This window comes from Halichoerus grypus, chromosome 5 (genome assembly GCF_964656455.1).
Source record: "Halichoerus grypus chromosome 5, mHalGry1.hap1.1, whole genome shotgun sequence".
Lineage (NCBI taxonomy): Eukaryota > Metazoa > Chordata > Mammalia > Carnivora > Phocidae > Halichoerus > Halichoerus grypus.
The window spans coordinates 34,554,488-34,573,772 of NC_135716.1; the positions used below are offsets into that span (position 1 = coordinate 34,554,488).

At 38.0% G+C, this 19,285-nt stretch overlaps 1 protein-coding gene and 1 long non-coding RNA gene across 7 annotated transcripts in view; one reads left to right on the plus strand and one right to left on the minus strand.

The window, feature by feature from the left end:
- UBR5 (ubiquitin protein ligase E3 component n-recognin 5) overlaps positions 1-19,285 on the plus strand; it is a 136,874-nt gene that overhangs the window by 106,426 nt on the left and 11,163 nt on the right. For 3 of the 6 annotated variants that reach the window (XR_013447754.1, XM_078072160.1, XM_078072162.1), the window contains exons 36-51: positions 61-172; positions 1,170-1,301; positions 1,694-1,951; positions 2,740-3,008; positions 3,166-3,377; positions 6,338-6,568; positions 7,027-7,100; positions 8,319-8,491; positions 8,591-8,704; positions 9,682-9,902; positions 11,213-11,333; positions 11,424-11,528; positions 14,442-14,685; positions 16,341-16,452; positions 17,031-17,175; positions 18,060-18,190. Coding sequence is in view for 4 of the 6 variants with exons in the window: in XM_078072160.1 (XP_077928286.1) it covers positions 61-172; positions 1,170-1,301; positions 1,694-1,951; positions 2,740-3,008; positions 3,166-3,377; positions 6,338-6,568; positions 7,027-7,100; positions 8,319-8,491; positions 8,591-8,704; positions 9,682-9,902; positions 11,213-11,333; positions 11,424-11,528; positions 14,442-14,685; positions 16,341-16,452; positions 17,031-17,175; positions 18,060-18,190 (2,654 nt within the window). In the remaining 2 variants the exon portion in view is untranslated. The remainder of the gene's footprint in view (positions 1-60; positions 173-1,169; positions 1,302-1,693; positions 1,952-2,739; positions 3,009-3,165; positions 3,378-6,337; positions 6,569-7,026; positions 7,101-8,318; positions 8,492-8,590; positions 8,705-9,681; positions 9,903-11,212; positions 11,334-11,423; positions 11,529-14,441; positions 14,686-16,340; positions 16,453-17,030; positions 17,176-18,059; positions 18,191-19,285) is intronic. The other 3 variants (XM_078072161.1, XM_078072163.1, XR_013447755.1) reach the window with 2 other exon arrangements.
- Positions 7,299-19,285, minus strand: part of LOC144381829 (uncharacterized) — a 67,757-nt gene continuing 55,770 nt past the window's right edge. The window contains exon 2 of the long non-coding RNA XR_013447756.1: positions 7,299-7,978. This is a non-coding gene — a long non-coding RNA (uncharacterized LOC144381829). The remainder of the gene's footprint in view (positions 7,979-19,285) is intronic.

The window sequence follows — 19,285 nt, forward strand, 5'->3', positions numbered from 1 at the left end:
TGGTAGAGATATGGGTTTATTATGTACTTTGATTGTCTACAAATAAGATTCTGGATTTAGGTTGAGGTGGTGGAGGGTGTGGCTGGAGAAGAGGATCATCATGATGAACAGGAAGAACATGGGGAAGAAAATGCTGAGGCAGAGGGACAACATGATGAGCATGATGAAGACGGTATGCAGGTTATTTGAGAAATTATTCAGTATGAATAAATCAGGTACCTTTAAGGATATTAATATAATACAGAGAAAAGCCCCATTTGATGTATAGTGAACATAATGTTCAGCATGTTTTCAGCCTAGGGATTCTGTAGCATCTGTTTCAAAATTTTAGGAAGCAGCTGTACACATACACACACATAAATATACACGTATATGCTTATATATATTTATACATGTAAAATAATTTATCTTCTTCCTCCTTTACCTTTTGGTTTTGACATAAAGGTTTTTGGTTTTTTCTTTTCCTAAAAGCCTTTTTAGAAGGTAAAATAATCATAACCACATTAGGAAACATTTACAAATTAGAGAAAAGGAAAAAAAAAAATGACCCATAATCCCACCTAGACGCTAATAGTTTGTATTTTTACTTTCAGTCCTCCCCTGTGTTGCCCCATTCCCATGCATGTCTTAGATATCATATGTGTAATTTTTGTGCCTTTTTTCACTAACAATAATCATTTTGGCCTTTTTGCTACATAGTCATCGTAACTGTTCTTCCTAGTAGCCATCAGATAGACTTTGGGGGTCAGCTTTATTGAGGTATAATTGACATACAATAAGCTGCCCATATGTATATACTGTGAAATTCTAGATAAATCGTTTTAGCTTTCTTCCCCTTTTAGAATCCTTGTATGTAAAACAGATGAAAATAGGGCAGTGGACCTAGCCCAGAGCTCTGCCCCCTGGTGGAGGTTCCGCTGCCCAACCCTTTTTACCTCAGGCTGTGCAGAACGAATTTTGAATTGGAGTATAATAGTCTACTGAGTGCCATAATGTGCCTAGTCATTTTTCTCCTACTAAGCAGGCAGTTATGCTTATCGTAGTAGTAATCCCTCCTTTCTGCCCTTTCTGCCCTCCCGTTGCCTTATGATATTCTGGCTTATGGCACCCTTTGTTCCACAATGAGTTTGTACTTTTTTCCCCCCTTCTTATTTAAATATATTTTCTAGGGAGTGACATGGAGCTAGACTTGTTAGCAGCAGCTGAAACAGAAAGTGACAGTGAAAGTAACCATAGCAACCAGGATAATGCTAGTGGGCGTAGAAGTGTTGTCACTGCAGCAACTGCCGGCTCAGAAGCAGGTACGTTACCTTACTCGTATCCAGCTTTCTTGCTTATGCTAAGGCTAAGTGTATATTCAACACGAATTGGTTAAACTGTACTCCTTATGATTTGCACAAGGGTGCCTAAGTCTTTTTTTGTAACTTAATCCTTTTTCCCTGTGGATGTTAGTGAGGAAGATATTTTAATGACTTTTTTTCTTTTCTGATTTTTAAATAATGGATAAATTTTAAGGTTCATTTAGAAGAGTTGTTTTGTAATTAAACTATTTTAATGATGGGTTTTGTGGACTATTGACTATAGCCTGGCATTCTGTTTAATACATGTTTATTTTCCTGAATGAGGGAGTACACTGTAGTTTTAAATATCAACAAACTGACAGTGGTTTCGGTTTTAAAAACAAAAAATTTAGGTGCGAGCAGTGTTCCTGCCTTCTTTTCTGAAGATGATTCGCAATCAAATGACTCAAGTGATTCTGATAGCAGCAGTAGTCAGAGCGACGACATAGAACAGGAGACCTTTATGCTCGATGAGCCACTGGAGAGAACCACAAACAGCTCCCACGCCAATGGTGCCGCGCAAGCTCCCCGGTCCATGCAGTGGGCCGTCCGCAACACCCAGCATCAGCGGGCAGCCAGCACGGCCCCGTCCAGCACGTCCACGCCAGCAGGCGAGTCTGAAAGCTTTGTACTCTTTTTTTTTTTTTTTAAAGATTTTATTTATTTATTTGAGACAGAGAGAATGAGAGAGAGAGAGCACATGAGAGGGGGGAGGGTCAGAGGGAGAAGCAGGCTCCCTGCTGAGCAGGGAGCCCAATGCGGGACTCGATCCAGGGACTCCAGGATCATGACCTGAGCCGAAGGCAGTCGCTTAACCAACTGAGCCACCCAGGCGCCCAAAAAGCTTTGTACTCTTAAAGGACTTAAATAGGTTTTTAAAACCATGTATGTTCATCTAGACCAGTTAAGTAGTTTCATAATAGTTCTTCAATGTTTTGCTGGGTTCAAATACAAAAAATATTTACATAGGCTTCTGTCGAGGTTTCTCGGTCTCTGTACGATTGCTGCTTTGGGCTGAATAATCCTTTGTTTGTGATTGTGCTACAGTGGATGTTGAGCAGCATCCTTGACCTCGATGTACCAGATGCCAGTAGCAGCGCCCCCCCCCCCCCACACCCCCTCGTGACAACCAAAAATGTCTGTAGACATTGTCAAATGTCCCCTCTTTGGGGCGGGGGCAATAGCAAAACTGCCTCTGGTTGAGCACATTATAGTAATTCTTGTCCCCCTCCCCTCATCATCGCCCTCCCTAACGTGGTGTGGTTTAAGAAAAAGTTTTTTGTTCAGTTGCCCCGTTTGGCGGTGCAATTGATCTTTTAGCTTCTTTAAATATATACAGTGCTAGAGAAACACAATTAGCATCTGACGACTTGTTGTGGGTGTCCTTTTTTCTTTATAGCAAGCTCAGCGGGGCTGATTTACATCGATCCTTCGAATTTGCGCCGGAGCGGCACCATCAGCACGAGCGCTGCGGCCGCGGCCGCGGCTCTGGAGGCCAGCAACGCCAGCAGCTACTTAACATCCGCGAGCAGTTTGGCCCGGGCGTACAGCATTGTTATCAGACAGATCTCGGACCTCATGGGCCTCATTCCTAAGTACAATCACCTCGTGTACTCGCAGATTCCAGCAGCTGTGAAACTGACTTACCAGGATGCAGTAAACTTACAGGTAGGGAAACATTGAAAAGTTACTCATTCAAATAAATTTATGAGAATTCCAATATATGGGAATTAATGTTACACATATTTAAATGTTTACATACTACTTCTACATCAAATTTAACTTTATTTGGATAGTTTTAACTATTTTAGTTTGGTCTTCATAGAACTATGTAGAAGAAAAGCTTATTCCCACTTGGAACTGGATGGTCAGTATTATGGATTCTACTGAGGCTCAATTACGTTATGGTTCTGCATTAGCATCTGCTGGTGATCCGGGACATCCAAATCATCCTCTTCACGCTTCTCAGAATTCAGCTCGAAGAGAGAGGATGACTGCACGAGAAGAGGCTAGTTTGCGAACCCTGGAAGGCAGACGGTATGCAATTCTTCACGTAGGCTTGTATGTTCAGACAGAACCCTTAGGTCCTAGAACGTTAGAGCTTTTTGATTGCTGCTACATAAGACCTCACTCTGTTTTGAAGGACGGAAGTACCTTGTGTTACTTCTTTCTAAGTTACTGTATAGTTGAAGCAAAAGAAGTTCGTTATAATCCAAGCTATTTTTTAAAAATTCATTCGTATTGCAGGAATCTGATGCTAAATACTTCTCATTTTTGAAGTAGTTGATCTCCATCCTTGTGTCCTTATCCCCCAGGCTTCCCCGCCTCCCCCTTGAAAGGCATGTATTCATGGGAAGACTTATTTTGACCGTGGTTGAACATGAATGCACGTTGTACTTGGGAAGAGGAGAGTGTGTGCAGTTACCGAAGCTGCTCTTTGATTCCCTCAAATCAAATTTCGTTTTCTACATCTCCCAGTCTGTTGAATCATATTTAAAGTATATTTCTTTATGTGTTGTTTTTTTTTGAAGATTTTACTTATTTTAGATAGTGTGAGCACATGTGAGAGAGTGAGTGGGGCGCAGAGGGAGAGAATCTTCAAGCAGACTCCCTGCTGAGCACGGAGTCTGACGCAGGGCTCGATCTCATGACCCAGAGATCCTGACCTGAGCCAAAAATCACGAGTCAGACGTTTAGCTGACTGAGCCACCCAGGCGCCCCTGTATTTGTTTTCTTTCTGTTCAGTTATAAAATGACCTTTTTCAGGACTAGGAATTAGCCCAGAATTGTACACTAGAGCAGTGAGGCAGTGCCACACAGTGGAAGTGCCCCGTACCTGAGTCACAGTCCTAGGATCTGGCTCTAGTCTGGGCTCAGGTGAGACAACCTTGCTACTTGGGGAGGAAGACAAGGGGCTTGGGAGACTGCTTAGGAACCTTAACAAGATTATGGTTGGAGTCCACCATTGAAAAGTAATAGTCATTTAAGTAGGGTAAGTGAAGGCCAGGAAGGTGGAGAGAGAGAAGCACTGAAATCATATAAACAGAATTGAGGGCTTTGTTGAAGGATGGAGCAGGAGGAGGCAGAATTTACACCTAGACTTTGATTCTGAGTAAACTAATAGGAAAATTAAGAGAAAAATCTAGAGCAGTATAGAATGGACATACGTGCTTTTGAAAATACTGAGAACTGGGAGAGGATTTGGTGGAAATGTCTAGAATACAAAATTGAATGTTTGGCAGAGAGATCTGGACTTGGGAGGCCTCTGCTTTCTTGTCCTGGGAAGCCTGCTCTACAAAAAGACACATTGTCTTTGTTAGGCTTAGTCACTCCCTGAAGAACAGCGTTCTGATGATAGATCTAGATTGGTTACAGGGTTCTCCCCGTATCTCACTGTAGCTCTCACTCTAATAGAATAGCCTTATTGAGATATAATTCACATACTGTACAATTCACCCATATAAGTGTACAGTTCCATACTTTTGAGTATATTCAGAGCTCTGCAACCATCATCACAATTAATTTTGGAATATTTTTATCATTCCATGAGAATATCTGTTAGTCACGTTCCATTTTCCTCTACCTTCCCACCCTAAGCACCCACTGATCTACACCCTTTCTCTGTAGAAAGGTGCCTATTCTGGACATTACATACAGATGGAACCATACAATATGTGGTATTCTGTGCCTGGCTTCTTTCACCTAGCATAATTTTTTTAAGGTTCATCCAGGTTTAGCATTATCAATCAATACATTACTTCCTAGTAATATTTCTTCGTATGGATGTGTCACATTTTTTTTTTATCCATTCATAAGTTGGGTTTTTCAACCTTTTTGGCTCTTGTGAATAATGCAGCTGTTAATATTTGTGTACAGGTTTTTGTATAGACGTGGGTAAATACCTAACTGTGGAATTGCTAGATCATATGGTAATTCTCTCTGTTAACCTTTTGAGGAGCTGCCAGACTTTTCCAGAGTGGCTGCACTAGTTTACATTCCCAGTAGCAGTGGATGAGGCTTCTAATTTCTCTACGTCCTTGCTAACTCTTGTTATTAACTTTTTTATTGTAGCCATCCTAGTGGATGTGAACTGGTATCTCATTGTGGTTTCGATTTGCGTTTCCCTAATGGCTAAATGATGAGCATTGTGTCATGGGCTTATTGGTCATTTGTGTATCTTCTTTGGGGAAATGTCTGTTTAGATTCTTTGCCCATTTTTTAATTGTCTTGTCTTTTTGTTATTGAGTTGTATGAGTTACTTATATTTTCTGAATATAAGTTCCTTAATCAGATACAAGACTTGCAGAAATTTTGTCCCATCCTGTGTGTGTTTTCTTTTCTTTTCTTTTTTTTTTGATGGTGTCCTTTGAAGGACATAAGTTTTTAATTTTGATAAAGTCTGATGCTGTGTGTGTTTTCTTGTTGCTTGTGTTTTGGTGTCATGTTAGGCAGTAGTTCTCAGCGTGTAATTCCCCAGAAGAGCAGCGTCAGCATCACCTAGGAACTTGTTAGAAATAGAAAATTGGGGGCCCTACCCCAGACCTACTAAAACTTAGGGAGATGGGGCCACAGTCTGTCTCAACAAGGCCTCCAGGAGGTTTTGCTAAGACACTGAAGTTTGAGAACCATTGTCTTGAGGGAAGAATTTCCTTTTCCCATTCCAAAGGACCCTGGAAATCCTTTCCCAAATAAAAAGCACAGGACAGCGGGGTGCCTGAGTGGCTCAGTCAGCTAAGTGGCTCTTAATTTTGGCTCACGTCGTGATCTCTGGGTCATGAGAGTCCCGCACTGGGCTCTGAGCTCAGCAGGGGGTCTGCTTGGATTCTCTCTCTCCCTCTGCTCACCAGCCCCCACCCCTCAAATAAATAAGTCTTAAAAAGGACAGGACCACACAGGGTTAATGACTCTTGACTTATGGGTACTCTCAGTTCCTAATTTTGCATGTTTATGATAGTGCTATTTTAAAAAAGCATTTTCATTTCGTTTTCTTCCCGCAGACGTGCCACATTGCTTAGCGCCCGTCAAGGAATGATGTCTGCCCGAGGGGACTTCCTAAATTACGCTCTGTCTTTAATGCGGTCTCATAATGATGAGCATTCTGATGTTCTTCCAGTTTTGGACGTTTGCTCACTGAAGCATGTGGCGTATGTTTTTCAAGCCCTTATATATTGGATTAAAGCAATGAATCAGCAGACAACATTGGATACACCTCAACTGGAACGCAAAAGGTATCCATACTTGCCATGAGGTTGGTTTAGGAAATATTTAATTGCTCAATATGGTCTCTATTAGTATATTGTCCGATTTTTGGAGCGAGGAGAAGAGCGTTGCAAAAGAGAAATAGTACAGGAACATTTCATGTGGGAAAGAGGGCTTGAGTCTCCATAGCTACTAACTGAAAACAGGAAACCTGAGAATCCAATTAAGTTTTATGTTTGATGTAGTTTGTCATGTTTTCTATTAGAGTTTGTGTAAGTACTCACTATTTCTTAATGTGATTATCCTTTTGCTTCTTTCGAGCCTGTTTTGTAATTGTAGTACATTTGGCCTGGTCACTCTACCATTCCCAGAGTCTAAAACTTGATCACAATGTTTGCAATTGCCTAGATACTTGACTTTTTCACTTACAGTTCCCATCACCTTTGTTCCATACTTCATGTAAAATGACTCACTTGTCTTTTTAAAGGACACGAGAACTCTTGGAACTGGGTATTGATAATGAAGATTCAGAACATGAAAATGATGATGACACCAATCAAAGTTAGTGTACAGAAAATCTGCTAATCTACTTCAAGAAATGGCTGCCTCAGTATTTCCCCTTCAAGCTTTTTAACTTCATTATTTTCTGTCTGGGTGGGAATTTCTCTTTTCTTCTCTATGTCCCATTTCTTGCATTTTCTGTCCATTTTTCCTTATATATCCTTGAGTTATTTGCTTCATAAATAAGGATGAATTAAAGAAATGTTATAAATTTTTTAATAGTCGGTATTTTTTCCATTTTATCTTTGTATCCTTTGGTTTTAGTTTTATGTTTATCTTTATTTTTAAGTGTGTAAGTACAACATTTTTAAAAGTCTTAGCAGAACCTTTATTAATGCTGATGCAAAATTGGTTTAGTCAAGAAAATGAGAAATACCAATTATAACTCCCAAATATCAAAACTCTTAAGAGTTAATGCAATAAAAAGAAAATATTCCAAACTCAAGAAAATTTTGGGATCTTCTGCAGTCTCTTTGTAGTTTTTAGCTATTATTTCAAGTGGAATTTAAAAATTTTTTTAAAGTGGGGCCAAATAGCCCGTCCTCTTGCCTATTTCTTATGAACAGCTAGTACTTTTATTCAGCCCAGGGAAAGACAACTGACCTAATTGCTGTTGTTTGAAAACCCAGCCTTAGTCACTATTTTCACAGCTTACTGTACACTGCCCAAAGTTTTATTCCATTAAGGGGAGATGGTGTTCTTGTGCTTACTGTTGAGATGAATGAGATGTCCAGACATTTTTGTCTTGTAGAGAAAGCAGAACTTAAAAGTAAGCAAATGCTCAGATCTCAGCTCCTGACCATCTCCTCCTTATAGAGTCATCAGTGAGCCATGTCCTGAATATGCTTAGGAAGCTAGCTGTATTCAGGTCTGAATCCCTAAAGAGAGAAAGAGAAAGATATGGGAAATGTTTGTCCAATACAAAAATGGAACAGTATTTGTTACTGCTAATACTTTTTTTCCCAAGCTTTTATTGTTGTGTTAAAATACACATAATAGAATTTACCATTGTAACCATTTTAAATTGCTAATATTTTGAATTATCACCTAAAACAGTATCAAAATTTTGGACAATAAACTTGTTTTTGGTTTTTGGGTGACATTAAAATTTCATAAAGAGGTTACAGGAATTTTGGATTGAGCAGATTAAGATTCTTTTACCCTTCCCCAGTAACTAATATTTTCTAAAAAACAAACACTTTATCTCTTTATGTTTAGGTGCTACTTTGAATGATAAGGATGATGACTCTCTTCCTGCAGAAACTGGTCAAAACCATCCATTTTTCCGACGCTCAGACTCCATGACGTTCCTTGGATGTATACCCCCAAATCCATTTGAAGTGCCTCTGGCTGAAGCCATCCCCTTGGCTGATCAGCCACATCTGTTGCAGGTGACTTAGATAAACTAGTTTTACAAGGTTTCTTTTTAAGTGACTTCATTTTTTTTGTAAGTGTTCAGTATAACTAGAATATTTCTGTTAAAATTCCAGCCAAACGCTAGAAAGGAGGATCTTTTTGGCCGTCCAAGTCAGGGTCTTTATTCTTCATCTGCCAGTAGTGGGAAATGCCTAATGGAGGTTACAGTGGATAGAAACTGCCTTGAGGTAAGATAGTAAAAATCTTCACAATATAGTATTTGTGAATGAGAACTTGTCCCAGTATCTAGAGTTTTAGAAATGCATTAATCCAGAATATTGTATTGCCTCAAATAATGGAAGTATCAGAAATTCCTGCCTTGTGACATAATTCCATATGATTTCATAATTCCATCAGTGTCACTAACCTGCTTTGAGACAAACTTGTTTTATGTCAGGTGACTTCATCTATGAAATGGCAGTTTCATTATGTGTTTTGCCTATTTCACAGAGTTGAATGTTGTAATGTTTCTGGAAATTAAATATATGTGTAATGCATATATACCTATCTTATATATATGAGCATATATAGTATTGGCTTAACTTTTCTTTTTGACTGTAGAATGTGAATAATAAGGTAGAATTATCCAACAAGTCATTATTAATATTACCTACTAGGCACAGTCTCAATCTTTATAACCACGTTGAGTAGAAAGCATTTTTTGTTCTGATTTTATGGGTAAAAAGTTGAGGCTTGCAGAGATTACATAAATTTCTTGTGGGAATGTCTGTTGTTATACAGCTAGTTAAGTAGTAGATCTAGTTTTTAGATAAAAGTCTGATGTGAGAGCCTAAAATTATATAGTCCGTACTGTTCCTCCAATGAAAATGTAATAAACACGTTTAAGAGCAGAATCTTCTTTATTATCTAAGTGATAAAAGAGAATGCAATCTTTGAAATATTGAAAATAACACAGGACATTATAGTAGCCACAGATATTATAAAGAATCCTTTAAAAGTTCTCTGAGGCTGCTGTGGTAAATGCACATTGGTGCAGTTTCATTGGTAGTCAGCAAGGGAAACAGGCTGCATCTTTGTAGTTGAAGCGCTAGAAAGGAATTACAAAACTTCCATGTGATTTCTGTGGAATATTAGGAAGTTGAAAAGGAAATCTAGTCAGTTTTTTTTTTTTTAATGTATAACTTTTATGTGTAAAAATTCATAGGTTCTCCCAACTAAAATGTCTTATGCTGCCAATTTAAAAAATGTAATGAACATGCAAAATCGACAAAAAAAGGAAGGGGAAGAACAGAATGTGGTGCCAGAAGAAGCTGAAAGTTCAAAACCAGGGCCATCTGCTCATGATCTTGCTGCACAGTTGAAAAGCAGTTTACTAGCAGAAATAGGACTGACTGAAAGTGAAGGGCCACCTCTTACATCTTTCAGGTATTTGCTAAGTGGAGATAGTTTTTCTGTTGCATTACTTTATGGGTATTATAATTCTAAGAATTTTTATTTAGGAATTTTATTATTTTATTTCATTTGTATGTAAATAATAGAATTAAATGTTTGAGTTTTCTGGATTTTGGGGTGACTATATGGTCATTGATTGGCATTCTGATTTTTCTCCTTTATTGAGGAAATTCTAGGCCTCTGTTTTTTAATGTTCAGTACTGAGTTAAAGTATGTCCATGTCAGGTTGCCAATTATAGACGTGTTATCAGCAGCTCAGCAAAGGAAAACATGTGAATGACTAGAAAGAGCTTTCTAGACTTGTGACTCTCACACTTGCTTGGGCTCCTTTGCCAGGTTCACAGTTGATTATTATCTTATAAGAAAGAGGTAGGTTCTTTGCTTTCCCAGTAAAAATTTGCTAGGGTACACTGTGGCTCAGTATGGCTAATCATCAAATGATTTGTTGAGTACAAATGGTTTACAGAATGTCAGACAATTATTTTTGCTTAGGAAACTATATACATTTTATATACATAGTCCAACAACCATAAAAGGCAAGGAAGAATTGTGGACTGGGGGGCCCCAAGCTTTTCAGAGACAATATGGCTTGAGCTGAGATGGTTAGAATGTGTAGAAGCAAACATTGAAGGAGAGAAGAATTGGAGGTAGAGAGACCAGTTAGAAAGCTGTTAACTAGTCCAGGCTAGTGATAAAAAGGGGTCTGAAGTAGAATATTGCCTTTGGGTATGGATAGGAAATTATGGAAAGAGAGAAACTCATGAAGGACTTAATCACTCTGGAGGAACAGGGGAAAGAGACATTAAAATTCGTTTCAGGTTTGTGCAATAGGGAAATAGATGGTACTACTGAAAGAAAGCAAGAGGCAGCATCATTGAAGTGAAGAAGCCGTATTCAGTTTTCCTATGTTGAATTGGACTTGTGTGTCACTGACATGGATATATTTAACACAGTGGAAAATTCTGGTCTGTTGTGAAAATTTGAACTGGAGAGGGATCTAGGAGTCACCCAAATGGAGAGGGATGATGGACTTTAAGGAGAAGAGGTAAAAATGAAGATGAAGGTAGGCAGCCAGGAGATGTATCCTTATATAAAGGATGGAAGGAATAATGGAATAAAAATGAGAAGTTCTATGAGGAATGAGTAGTTCTAGAAAAATTCTGTTAGAGAGGATGTGGTTTGAAGTAGTTCAGAACCAAGAAAATTACTGTCAGTGACCAAAAATCAGGGAATTTTTATAGTTGGCTAAATTACTTCCCACTCTCCCCTTAAATCTCTTGCAGGCCACAGTGTAGCTTCATGGGAATGGTTATTTCCCACGATATGCTGTTAGGACGTTGGCGCCTTTCTTTGGAACTATTTGGCAGGGTGTTCATGGAAGATGTTGGAGCAGAACCTGGATCAGTATGTATTTTGAGCACTTTTAATTCTGTTCTGCCTGATAAGAACTTATGTCAGAGAATAATTCTGTCATGGATTTTTTTTTTTTTAAAGATCCTAACTGAATTGGGTGGTTTTGAGGTAAAAGAATCAAAATTCCGTAGAGAAATGGAAAAACTGAGGAACCAGCAGTCAAGAGATTTATCACTAGAGGTAAAGGTATTTGGATTTTCTTACACTATACATATAGTGTGCCATTTATATTAAGTTTAAAAACAAAAAATATCAGTCTTGTTAAGGGATGTTTTGAGTAACTAAAACTTTTATAATTAGAGTAGTGGTTATCTCTGGCAATTGGCTTCCTAACATCTCATGATCAGTGAATATTTTCAGTTTTTTTTTTTTTTTTAAACGTTTTTGATGTCCTTTATTCCATTAAGGTTATTACATTCCATTGATGCTCAGATCGTCTCTTTGGCTAGTGGGAGTCCTGAGTCCTCTTTGGCTCCTCGGTCCTTTTGACAGGACTCCCAACAATCTTTGATAACTTCTTTACTTTTTGGTATGTCTCATCTTGTATATTTCCTGTCACAGACCTTAAATCAACCATTTCTTCAAGAAGCCTTGGTTCCTTTTAGAAAAGTATTTCAAGATTATAATCTGGGCTGTAGGGTTGCTCCCTGCCTACTAGGTTGGTCATGGTTTCTAGGTCTTTTCAATGGATAGAGCTAGGAAATTTTCTTTAAAAAAAAAAAAGAAATTACATTGTAAGTGCATACTTGATATTTTCAATTCAAATTCGAGATTTAGGATCACGTAATTGTTTTATTTCCACCTCTTAGTCTTTATCTCCTTTCTTCCAAACCAAAAATCCAACTTCCCAACACCACTAAGAAAATTACTCCTTTGCTTTTATCTTATGGCATATACATGGCAGTTTTAGAGTTACAACATCCACACGACCACCCAAAACAATGATCGAAAATAGCCTAAGATTTACTTGCAGTTTTTTGCCCTTAGAACTTATCCAACTAGAGATACAGTCAAATTGCTTCAAGTCACTTGAAATAATTTTTCTTTGTGTGGTTTTGCTACTGATTGCACACAATCAGGGCCTTTAGTTTCATTTTGCTTTTCAACTTCTAGGGATTGCTTTCTCTCCTTTTTTTGGCTTGGTTTTGTCATTAATGTAAAATATCTATAATAGTGCAAGGCCAACTCTACAGAAGAAGTTATATTTAGGGAAGTCTAGTTTCTATTTCTGTCTCTTTTACCATGCCCCCACTTCTCCCCTTCAGGTTTTTTTTTTTTTTTTTTAATTGTCTTCCCTCCTTTAAAAAAAAAGTAATCGTGCATGTGTGTGTATGTATTCATTAGCCATCTCTCTCCCCTACTCCTGACCCCGAGTGTGCTACGCATTTTACTTCATCTTGCTTTTCCCAGTTAACAGTATATCCCAGAGGTAAAGCCATTGCTGCATAGAGCAGTGTTCTGCCTTCCTTTTACAGCTGTTTTGTCTTAGTACTGCATTTTATGGTTGTATCACAGTTTTGTTTTTGTGTGGTTTTTTTTTTTTTTTTTGGTTAAACATTTATTTGAGAGAGAGAGAGAGAGACAGAGATAGTGACAGAGAGCACAGGTGGGGAGGAGAGGGAGAAGCAGGCTCCCCGCTGAGCAGGGCACCCGACGCAGTGCTTGATCCTAGGACCCTGGGATCATGACCTGAGCCGAATGCACACGCTTGACTGACTGAGCCACCGAGGCGCCCCAGCAATCTCCTATTGATAGATATTTGGGTTTATTTCTAATCTTTTGCTGTTACAAATAGTGGTGTGTGTTTTTCTTTTTTGGCTAGTGTGTGTATTTTTGAGATAGATTCTTAGACATAGGACCTAGACATGGGTCAAAGGGCATATGCATATGTAATTTTGGCAAATACTGGAAAATACTTCTGCATGATGATTATGTATTTTTGCACTTGCAACATTAATCTGAGATGCCTCTATAGTCCTGCCAGCAGTTTGTCAAATGTTTAGATTTTTGCCAATGTGATAGGTAAGAAATGGCATCTTGTGTAGTTTTAATTTGCATTTCTCTTATTATGAGCAAAGTTAAACATTGTTTCATATATTTAAGTATTTTACTTTTTTCTGTGAACCGTTTGGTATATCTTGCCCATTTTTTTCTGTTAAGTTTTTTTCTCAATTTTTTAGATTTTTTAGAAGCACATTATCTTACAGCGCTGTGTATACTATTCATAAATATATATCTTTGTAACAGAACGCACTCACCGTTTTCCCAGCTTATCATTTTTCTTTTACTTTGCTTGTGGTTTTCTGTCACCAAAGGAATATCCTGTGTTTTGTAGTATTTGCTAGCAGTTTTTTTGGTTTGTGTTTGTTTGGTTTTAAAACACACTTGATTTACTTGGAATTATCCTGGTATATTCCAAAATTGAACAAATTGCTGTTTTCCAGTAGGCTTATTAAGAAAATATTAGATTGGGGCGCCTGGGTGGCTCAGTCGTTAAGCGTCTGCCTTCGGCTCAGGTCATGATCCCAAGGTGCTGGGATCGAGCCCCGCATCGGGCTCCCTGCTCTGCGGGAAGCCTGCTTCTTCCTCTCCCACTCCCCCTGCCTGTGTTCCCTCTCTCGCTGTGTGTCTCTCTGTCAAATAAATAAATAAAATCTTTAAAAAAAAAAAAAAAAAATATTAGATTGAGTTAAATTCCATTATCCTGATTTAAGCAAGACATTTTTATATGCTTTAGAATGTTTTTTATTTGGGGCCGGGGGTGGCAACTGGGTGGCTCAGTCGATGAAGCGTCCGAATCTTGATTTTGGCTCAGGTCATGATCTTAGGGTCGTGATATTGAGCCCAGTGCAGAGCGTGCTTGAAATTTTTCTCTCTCCCTCTCTGTCTGTGCCCGCCCACACCCCCATGCTCACTTTCTGTCTCTCTCTCAAAAAAAAAAAAAAGTTTTTAATTTGGAATATATAAGCTCCCAGGAACCCAGATTACTTTGTAGTTAAACTCCCGAGAAACTAATATTACAGTTTCATATTTTATATAGAAAAATTTCAAAGTGGTTTCTAACACTGAACTTTACTACTTTTTGGTGCATTTTAATAGGTTGATCGGGATCGAGATCTTCTCATTCAGCAGACCATGAGGCAGCTTAACAATCACTTTGGTCGAAGATGTGCTACTACGCCAATGGCTGTACACAGAGTGAAAGTCACATTTAAGGACGAGCCGGGAGAGGGCAGTGGCGTAGCGCGGAGCTTTTATACAGCCATCGCACAGGCGTTTTTGTCTAATGAAAAACTGCCAAATTTAGATTGTATCCAAAATGCCAACAAAGGCACTCATACAAGTAAGTAGTCTCCGGATAACAAGCATCATAAAAATCATGTGGATGGATGAAATTGGTAAAGGGGATTAAGAGGAGAAAAATTCTTGTTTCAATTCTTGTTTCATCAAAACATTATAATTACAGTTACAAGTATTTATAGTGGGAGAACTTTAGTGTACATTCACATTTTTAGACAATTTTATTCTAGGTTAATGATTTAATCTTGTTTAAACTACTCTAATCAGCAGTTTAGCACTTGGCACTTTTACTGACCCATTTATTTTCATAAATGTGACTGTGTGAGTTTCTCATCTCAGTTGTTACATGTTTGGGGAGTGGGAAGTTTTAAGCTCTACGGTAATAGAAAAATTCAATGAGCACATTACAGTATTTCTACCACCCTTGTATTTAATTAGCACAGATACTTAAGAAAATACTATTCTCTAGAGCAGTGCTATTCAGAGTACAGTTTGCAGAGTTGCTACCGGTCCCCAATGAGATAAGGAGCTTGCAACCAAATATAGATTGGTTGACCGTATTATTAACCTCACTGTATAATTTAGCAAGACTTTGTTTTTTTGGTAATAAGATTTTCTGTTTAACATCCTGGCTCAAGCTCGACCTCCTAGAGGACCAGCACTTAAGGATTAGGATTCTTACCTAATTTTCAAATTAAAAAAAAAAATCTGTGAAAATTACAAATGCCGGGGAGCCTGGGTGGCTCAATTGGTTGGGCGACTGCCTTTGGCTCAGGTCATGGTCCTGGAGTCCCGGGATCGAGTCCCACATCGGGCTCCCTGCTCGGCAGGGAGTCTGCTTCCCCCTCTGACCCTCCCCCCTCCCCCCTCTCATGCTCTATCTCTCTCATTCTCTCTCAAAATAAAATCTTAAAAAAAAAAAAAAAATTACAAATGCCCTAAGTAGCTTATAATTGGGGATTCATGTAAAGTGGGGGCAGAAATTGTCATATTGTAGGTGGATAATTCAGGGGGAGGGAATTACTAGGAAAATCCTGTATTTCATCTAGGCTGTAGTGATACTCTATTGGGGTTCTGTAAACTGCCACCATAGAGGCTGAATGAGCTCCAAGAAGGATTGAGGATGAAAAGATGGTGTAGAGTACTCCAACCTTTCATCATTAGTTTTACCATTTGACTTTCTGTAGTCTTAATAACAAAAAGAAATTGGCAAATGTGAATGAGCGAACCTGGGAAGTCATAACATTTCAGAAATAACTTTTCTGCACTCTCTTTAGGAAACCATACTTTGGCTTATTATGCTCAAGGTTTTGAAAATAAGAGCTAATGTCTTAGGTAGCCTGTAATGCTTAATGCCCAAAACTAAGAATAAAGAAAATAGATAGGACTCTAATCACATAAGAAATCTTAGCATTATTTATGGTGAAAACAGCAGCCCCAGTTGCTACGTATTATTTCACAATTGTGACATAATTCATTACTGAGTGAATATCTATTATGCCAGGTACATTCTGTACAATTACCCCCAACCTTCAAAACCAGAGGGAGAATCAGAGAAAGGCACTGACACAGATGCTGAGAGAGAACCTTCACCTGTCATGTTCTTCTGTTTGTCTCAAGTCCTCACATCGACTTCCAGAGTTAAAGTAGTTGCATTTACATGTATCTAAACAAAGTGTGTTTCATGTTTTCTTCCAGGTTTAATGCAGAGATTAAGGAACAGAGGAGAGAGGGATCGGGAAAGGGAGAGAGAAAGGGAAATGAGAAGGAGTAGTGGCTTGCGAGCAGGTTCTCGGAGAGATCGAGATAGGTGAGATCCTTTTGTATCTTACTGAATGCCACCTTTTTGAATGAAACTGAAGGTAGGCCTGTAATGGGAGGGTCTCAATTATGGACTATTTTTTAGAAAAAGTTTTAATATTTGGATAAATGAATAGTAACTGTACTGTTATTAAAATGTTCTGCTTTTAAAACCCTGGGGCAGTTAAAATTACATAACTTAGTATCATTCTTTCCCAAATTTGTCTTAAAATTTTAATTGTGGAAATTGTATTATATTTAAACCTCTGAATTTTTCTCCTGTTAGGGTGGGTGGCATTTTACTTTGGACTAAAATTTCCAGGAAATGTGGGTGGATTTTTGATTTCTGGTATTTTATGGTCCTGCTCCCTTAGAATCAAATTGAACTATGCATTGCAAATTTATAGATTCTTAAGTAACAACATCTAGAAAATCTTTATTTCCCAGCCGTCATCTATTAGGCATTCCACTGCCTTTCCCATAACTGGAGCTACCTATATGCTCTGGTTTTTCATCTTCGTTAGCAGTTGTGCTGATGTTTTTTGCAGACAAGGGAAATAAGTTACAATAGCTTTGTTCTTCTTACAGAGACTTTAGAAGACAGCTTTCCATTGACACTAGGCCCTTCAGACCAGCCTCTGAAGGGAATCCTAGTGATGATCCTGATCCTCTGCCAGCACATCGTCAGGCTCTTGGAGAGAGACTTTATCCCCGTGTACAAGCAATGCAGCCAGTATGTATGGTGCACTTAGCTTCCTCTTAACTGACTCTGCCATTTTTGTGTTTGAATTAAAGTTGGCATTGTAAAAATGCTAGCTCCTGGCAAGTTCCGTGGTTGAGGACTGTAGTAAAAAGGAAGCTTAAGAGGGAAAGCAGCAAAATTTGCTGGAGGGTAGCTTGAGAGGGAGGTTTGTTTTTTCTACCTATGCTAAGTTGGCATTCTACCTAATAAGTTCCTTGTGTGCTAAAGTAATTATCTGTGCATTTAATTTGTACCTTTATTTGTACAAATTGTTACTTTTTGAAGCAGACTTTTTAATCTGTTATCAAGTTGTAGCTAAAACATACTGCAAATAATGTACTTTATTGCTGTTAAGTGTTGCCAGAAGATTTTTATCTGTCAAAGGTTTCTTTCATACAGTATGAAACATAAACTAGTTGTGTTTTTCCTTTATATATGACTTACATATATGTGTTCTAGCAAGAGAAAATAAAACAAAACCAATTATAGTTCTTTCAGTAAATCTTTAGCCTTAATTATAGGCATCTTTCTTCTCCCTCTTTCATTTCTTCTCTCCCTTTCTTTTCTTCTACCCTACATGAAAGAAATGTTTTGGCTCTCTGAGGGGGAAAATGGAAACTGAGTATTTGTATGTTTACTCATGGATAGCAAAAATCTTAAAAGGTTTGTCATACAAATTTTAAACTAGCTTTAATAAGACTACCAAAGTTCTCTATAATTAAGCTTCCAGTTTAATAAAATACCTTACTAGTTGAGAAATTTTTTTGTTATCCAAGTGTCTATATTTTCTTCTTTTTTTTTTTGGATAAAAGATTGTTGATTTAGACAAGAGGTTTCAGAGAGTAGGGGCAACTAACTTTGTTCATTGTTTACAGGCGTTTGCAAGTAAAATCACTGGCATGCTGTTGGAATTATCCCCAGCTCAGCTGCTGCTGCTTCTAGCAAGTGAAGATTCTCTGAGAGCAAGAGTGGATGAAGCCATGGAACTCATTATAGCACATGGACGGTAATGTGTATAATTGGGAAGGCATTTCAGTTTAAACATCAACTACTTTATTTTTAGGATGTAGGTGCTACCATATCTTAAAATTTATACTATAAAGTACACAACATCAAATGGTTTTATAAGAGATGGCTTAAAATCCACGAGTGAGACAGTTGAGTTTCACATGTATTAGAAAGAAAGAATTTTAGCAGTGACTTAAGTTCTAAAAATCTTTTATATACCTGATATTTAGAAATTACTTGTAAAAAGTACATCTAGATTTTCTACCAGAATACCCCTAATGGCAGAGGCCAGCTATTTCAAGGAATTAGGGTATAGTCCCTGAGTTCTTACCATAAGCATGAAGCTTCTTTTAGATACCCTGATTTATCTTAAAAATCCATGCAAGTTTTTGCTTTCTGTATTTGTTTTAATATAAAACTTAAAAATACCTAATAATTAAATTATTCTTTTCCCAAGGTGACAAGTAAAAGTGACATCAGGAAGATAAGCCAAACTTACCCTGTGCCTTCTATCCTGAGGCTACCCTAATACCGAGTTTGAGGCTTTTTAGATGCAAATTTCTCTCTTTTCTTCCTAGTCATGATTTTGCACAAGGAACTTAGATTGTATATAGTCCCAGAAATGGATAAGTGGGTAGGCTAAGCACTGAAATGTAACAGCCACTTACCTGTTTCATAGCCTTTGAATGGTCCAAGCCAAAAGACTACTACTGGAGGGAGGGGGGGGGAAGGGAGACTATTGCTAAAAGTTTATTTTCTTTGCTGGTTATTACTATTTTTCTTCTATGGACTTTTATGTACTGTTTCTTCATTCCTTTTTCCTGTCTCTGGAGGTAATCAGCACCCCAATAGAGCTCAGCCCATTATAGAAAAGGTTATGAGGAATGTGCATTTTGATAAAAAGATTTTGATATGTAAGGATTGCTAATTTAGTAGTGTTTTCTGTTGAATGCAAGTAATGTATAATCTATTGATTCCTTTCAGCTGGCTATATAATGTGAATAGTGAATTAGTATTCTAAAATAATTAAACACACCAAAGAATTTGGTTCCTATTGTGTTTGCCTTCTGAACATTTTCTGTTCTTTTACAAT